Source organism: Argopecten irradians, chromosome 12, assembly GCF_041381155.1.
Source record: "Argopecten irradians isolate NY chromosome 12, Ai_NY, whole genome shotgun sequence".
Lineage (NCBI taxonomy): Eukaryota > Metazoa > Mollusca > Bivalvia > Pectinida > Pectinidae > Argopecten > Argopecten irradians.
This window is the reverse complement of record NC_091145.1, coordinates 4,576,842-4,582,730: the sequence shown is the minus strand read 5'-3', so window position 1 is coordinate 4,582,730 and position 5,889 is coordinate 4,576,842. Positions and strand designations below refer to the sequence as shown.

At 35.0% G+C, this 5,889-nt stretch overlaps 1 protein-coding gene across 1 annotated transcript; it reads left to right on the top strand.

Annotated features, from left to right (window-relative positions):
• Positions 1-378: 378 nt before the first annotated feature.
• LOC138336979 (GATA zinc finger domain-containing protein 14-like) lies at positions 379-5,408 on the top strand. Its single transcript, XM_069286629.1, has 6 exons — positions 379-516; positions 1,948-2,694; positions 2,917-3,005; positions 3,588-3,730; positions 4,178-4,283; positions 4,641-5,408. Exons 1-6 carry the CDS (start codon positions 435-437, stop codon positions 5,265-5,267), a joined length of 1,794 nt encoding a protein of 597 aa, XP_069142730.1. The 5' UTR covers positions 379-434; the 3' UTR covers positions 5,268-5,408.
• Positions 5,409-5,889: the final 481 nt, after the last annotated feature.

Sequence of the window (5,889 nt, the reverse complement as noted above, 5' to 3'; positions counted from 1 at the left end):
TACAAAAGATTATCGAGAACACCTTATATCTTTCCCAAACGCGAAATTTTCTCCGGATTTTCAAAGGTTAATTAAGTACATGGTATTATAACATCAACATGTGAAATTCAGGATGGAGGTATAATACCAAGAACTTATATTTAAAATGGTAGTACATGTTAACATATCAAAATTTACGTTAATCAGTTGTTTTTCAGACTAATGTTAGCCGACAGCTTAGGCCAAAGGTCACTATGTCAAAGGCATCAAAGACTAGACAGTCAACGGACATTGTTCGCGCTTTATCACACGTTTTTACAAACGTATCGCATAAATAAATACATATCTGTTGTGTCAAGGTAACGTGAAAGATAATATTTGTTATAAATTGCGGGTACCTGCTCAGCATCCTCATTAGCTATTTGTGTACGTAACAGATAGTTAGTACCCTAATCATGAGGCTGTTGTTGGCGATTCTTCTACTGGGCTTGTTGGCTGTCAGCCAGAGCAAACGCGCTCCAAAACGTCTGCGAAGAAGTAAGTAATTTTACCATAATTAATTTTTCATGCTAAATCCGACTCTCTGATTAGCAGACTCTTTTTCTTCATGCTACTATCTGAGAATAGCGGGAAAGCCCGACATTATCATGACGTCACAATAGAGACGTCAGCGTTGCGTATTGATTACAAAAAAAATAATCCACTGGAAAATCAACGGAATCCTACGTTTAAACGTATTTCATTTCATCAAGTAGTCTGAAAAATTAATTATAAGCATTGATGAAAGAAATTGTGTTTGAATACTTTTGTGAGAAAACGCTACGCGAATTCATACAGTTTCAAACAAAAGTTCTCTCATACCTAGATTAAGTTAAAAAATATAGTGACATCAATGCTTCGGTAAATCTAATGTATTGTTGCTTTTATTTGAGGTTGATTGAATTTGGTTATATTCGCGGTCAGTGTAATGCCCGCGACATTAAGTACCCGCGCATTAGATAGAAAAAAAAATGCAAAATAGATTATATGTGAAGAATATTTCTTATACATACTTATAAGACACGAATATTCGTATCCGCGGAAGGGGGAATCGCAAAATGTTTTATCAGCGAATTTTCATTTATCCTTTATTCCTTTTCCACATTTTTGTTGAAATAATTTCTCATCGTACTTTACTTTCATTTTATGATCGAATCCTATTTATACTTGATTCTTACTCTTTAAAATCCGTTTGTTTTGTTTCGCAACGCTACAGTTGTTTATAGCTTGCTATTTTCAAATAGGGTTAAGAAATGATTTTAAGGTTTGGAATGCTATTGCTATTTTCAAATAGGGTTAAGAAATGATTTTAAGGTTTGGAATGCTATTTGTCAGCTGTTATTTTAAAGGACATGATGACTATCTTTTAGTTATCATAATAATTAATATGCTTTTAAGATTTTTTAAAATCAAAATTTAGGATTGAAGTAGATGATGTTTCCATGTGAATGAAAACATGAAATATTATTAACTGTTTTAACAATCTATCAAATTTCATATATTAACTGTTGAAATGCACTAATGTGTTTTAATTTGGATATCAAATATTCGAAAAAGTTTTTTTTATATTTTTTATATCAATTTCCTTTTATTATTAAACGAATTATTGGATACGGGAAAAATATTTATTTATTTATTTATTTATTTATTTATTTATTTATTTATTTATTTATTTATTCATTTATTTGTTTATTTATCTATAAACATAGAAAATATTTCATCGTCGTGCAAAAGGTTGTTTTTTTAATTTCTTAGCTTAGAACCAAAACAAGCAAATATTGCTAATATGTTATAATTTTTTATTTGGTCTACATGTTGATGAATTTACAATGCATCAACTAAAAACAAGATCGTTGTTCTGAAACTGAAATCTTTATTCCTTGAAACTGAAGATTATCTCTGTGAATTCTTATTTGATATCTGCTCTAGGTGTGAATATCCGCGATGAGGTGAATTCATTGAAGGCGGAAGTAGAAAAACTTTCCGAGCAAGTGCACGATCTTATGGAACAAAGCCATGGAGTGCATATTCACATAGGAGACGACTATCACGAGAAAGTTGTAGATGGCAAAAAACACAACAACGGAGATCACAGTGGTGACCACAAAGGCGACCATGATAATGATGACCACAGCGGCGACCACAGCGGCGACGACCACAGCGGCGACCACAATGGCGACCATAGCGGCGACCACAGCGGCGACCACAGCGGCGACCACAATGGCGACCACAGCAGCGACCACAACGGCGACCACAACGGCGACCACAGCAGCGACCACAGCGGCGACCACAACGGCGACCACAGCAGCGACCACAGCAGCGACCACAATGGCGACCACAGCAGCGACCACAACGGCGACCACAGCGGCGACCACAATGGCGACCACAGCGGCGACCACAATGGCGACCACAGCGGCGACAATCACAGCGGCGACCACAGCGGCGACAATCACAGCGGCGACCACAGCGGCGACAATCACAGCGGCGACAATCACAGCGGCGACAATCACAGCGGCGACCATCACAATGGCGATAGCAAAGGCGACCATCATGATAACCATCACAACGAAGATCACCATGACGACGTCAAAAGCACACATTACAAAAATGCACATAATATCTATATCAATATGAAACTTTCAAGCGATGACCATAAGGAAGTTAAAGTCGAAGAAAGTAAGATATTTTATGTCATTTTTTAACTTAAAAGTAAAATTTTTCGATAACTGTATTAATTTATTATTCGTTATTTTTGGAAACCTGTTAACTTGCTCTGTTCTTAAGTCAAATGTGTTTGGAAAGAATATTCAGATAGAAAAAGGAATGTGGCGAATAATTATTAAAACATATCATTGCTTTATAAAAGCAATCAAGATCATTGTGCTTTTTTTCGTTTAGCCATACACGCACACTGTGAGATGGCGCCAAATAAACAGACCCCGGATGTAGCTTACAAAATAAGAGGTGGCATTGAACTCACCCAAGAGGTAAGTATACTACAACAATGTTTTATGTAACACGTGCATCAATCAAGGAACCCCGGGATTTAAAAGAGATATTAATGTTAAACAAAAAACAAACGCGAAGGGGAACCATCAGATAATAATGCATGGATAACACGAACAGTAGACAGATATTACGTTTTTTAGTTCGCTAATTTAATTCAGTGATGTCATATGTTAGAGTTGCCGAGACTTCCGCTATCGCAATAAGACACATTTAGCGGTTATCTTTATTCTATCGCATTTAGCGCCTGCAACTTTGAAATTGATTTGGATTGCTCTAATTTTGAATTTTGATATTCGTTAGTCGTTAATGAAAACATTTATTGGTAATATATGCTATTTCAACACCGAGCTAATGCTGATAAGCCCTTTTTTTCTTTTTTTTTCTTAATTCAACACTGCGCTAATAATGATTTGCGGTGGGTTTTTTGCTATTTAAGTAAGTACATTTATAGTATATCTATTACATACAATCTCTTACGCTATAGGAGTGAACTATCTACAATTGTTAAGCTGTTGGAATCAATTTGTAAAAATAGATTAATAAATAAATTGTAATTACAGCCTCATCATGACGAAATTATACTCAGTTACCATCTGAGGAATGTCAAGCCCCACCACGACCATGGTGTCCACATCCACGAGACAGGAGACATGACGAATTGCTGCAACTCTATTGGAGGGGTGTATCACCCGAAAGGAAACAGGTGATGATCAGCAATCATTCGAAGATGTCATTTTTTTATTTGCACATTACAGAGTTTTCTGCCCTTGCGGGTAGATATTGATTATGTACGAAATCATTCTTGTTCGAAAATGACAAGAGTTTCGTTAAAAAATAGTGTATAGATATTATTGTTATGGTTACACAAGCAGGTGTTTTGAATGTTCCGATGAAAGCATGAAACAGGAGGGTTTTTTTTCGGAAATAATTATGACATAATGGTATTCGACCTCCTTAAATTCTTTTAAATTATGAAATTACATATTAATACATATAATCATATTTATAACTTAATTGCGTTCGATGGATTTGTAATTTCAAGTTTTATTTGATTATATTGATATTCTTATTTGCATAACGAAATAATTGTTTGTAATCACACATATTTTCGCTCAGAATGTGAATATGACCATATCTATTTTTCCAACAGTCACCTCGGAGACCTTGGTAACATCGAAGGCGATGATCATGCGCATTATACACACAACCAGACGATCCATGGTGATCTACACGACCTTATTGGACGTGCTATTTCGGTAAGCATTATTATTCGCTCAAATGTATTAATGGGTTTTCGTACTGCAGGGTATTCGATTTAATCCTTGCGTCAATATTTTGAGAAATCAATTGCATAAGTTATGGAAAGAATTATTTCTGTCTGTCAATCCACATACGTTTAAGGAATCAGGTAACTATACATTACGAACTTTATAATTGTTAAGCCATTTTACATTTATATGATCCGTTTGATACGTGAGAAACAAACGTTTAAATCGAAAAATTCGGTAAAATCATGAAAGGTATATAATAATAAAATTTCTAATATAAATGAATATATATATATATATATTTCAAATACGAATTTATTAATTCAACTGTGCTATTTTTTTTAGATTAATGCCGAAGCTGATAATAACCATGGTAGATTTGACGGTCCCGTAGCGTGCTGTGTCATTGGATACGGACACGAACATCATGACGACGATCACCATGATGATGATCACCATGATGATGATCACCACGACGACGATCATAAGGAAGATCATCATGATGACGATCATAAGAACGATCACCATGATGACAATCACCAAGGCGATCATGCTAACGATCACCATGACGACCATGCTAACGATCACCAAGACGATCATCATAACGATCACCAAGACGATCATCATAACGATCACCAAGACGATCATCATAACGATCACCAAGACGATCATCATGATGATCACCAAGACGATCATGCTAACGATCACCATGACGATCATGCTAATGATCACCATGACGATCATGCTAATGATCACCAAGACGATCATGCTAATGATCACCATGACGATCATTCTAACGATCATCAAGACGATCACCATAACGATCACCAAGACGATCATCATAACGATCACCAAGACGATCATCATGACGATCACCATGACGATCATCATGACGATCACCATGACGATCATCATGATGATGAAAAACACCCTGAAGCTGAAGGACATGACACTCATGAAGTACATACATAAACTTTATATAAATATATGAAAAATATAGAGGTTAGCCCTCAGATCCAATAAAACTTGTCAAATATAATTTTAATTCACGAAATATGTTGTAATGTAACTCTTTATTTTAACACATTTGTAGCGAATAAACTGTTAAAAAAAAAGATTTTCTTGTTCTATCATTCATCGTTACCGACAGATATTGATAACTGTCCGACAAATGCTTAACTGGGATAGCTGACCTTATTTTTTATGATAAGCTGGTATTAAAATGACAACTATTAACGACTTATTTCACATCAAAGTGAACTCATTGATTTTGCCTGTGTAAAAGTATGCTTATTTAGCACTTATTTTGTTCAGTTGAACAAAATTAAGTTAATCGAACTGACAAATTATTCTTTTTCTAATTACTCCTTTGTGATTACTGTCAATCTCTTTGTTTACGTATGATACAATTTTTTTCGAAAGATTGCGAACGCGAATTCAAATGGTACGAGACGAGATTAATTATATAATTATATGAATACATGATTGCTAGTTAATTTGCAAAAATGATGAAGATGCTAAATGTTGTACTCATGAAAAAAGAGTGGTTTTATAGTGCATAGGCAAATAGTAGATATCTTAATTTACAATGACT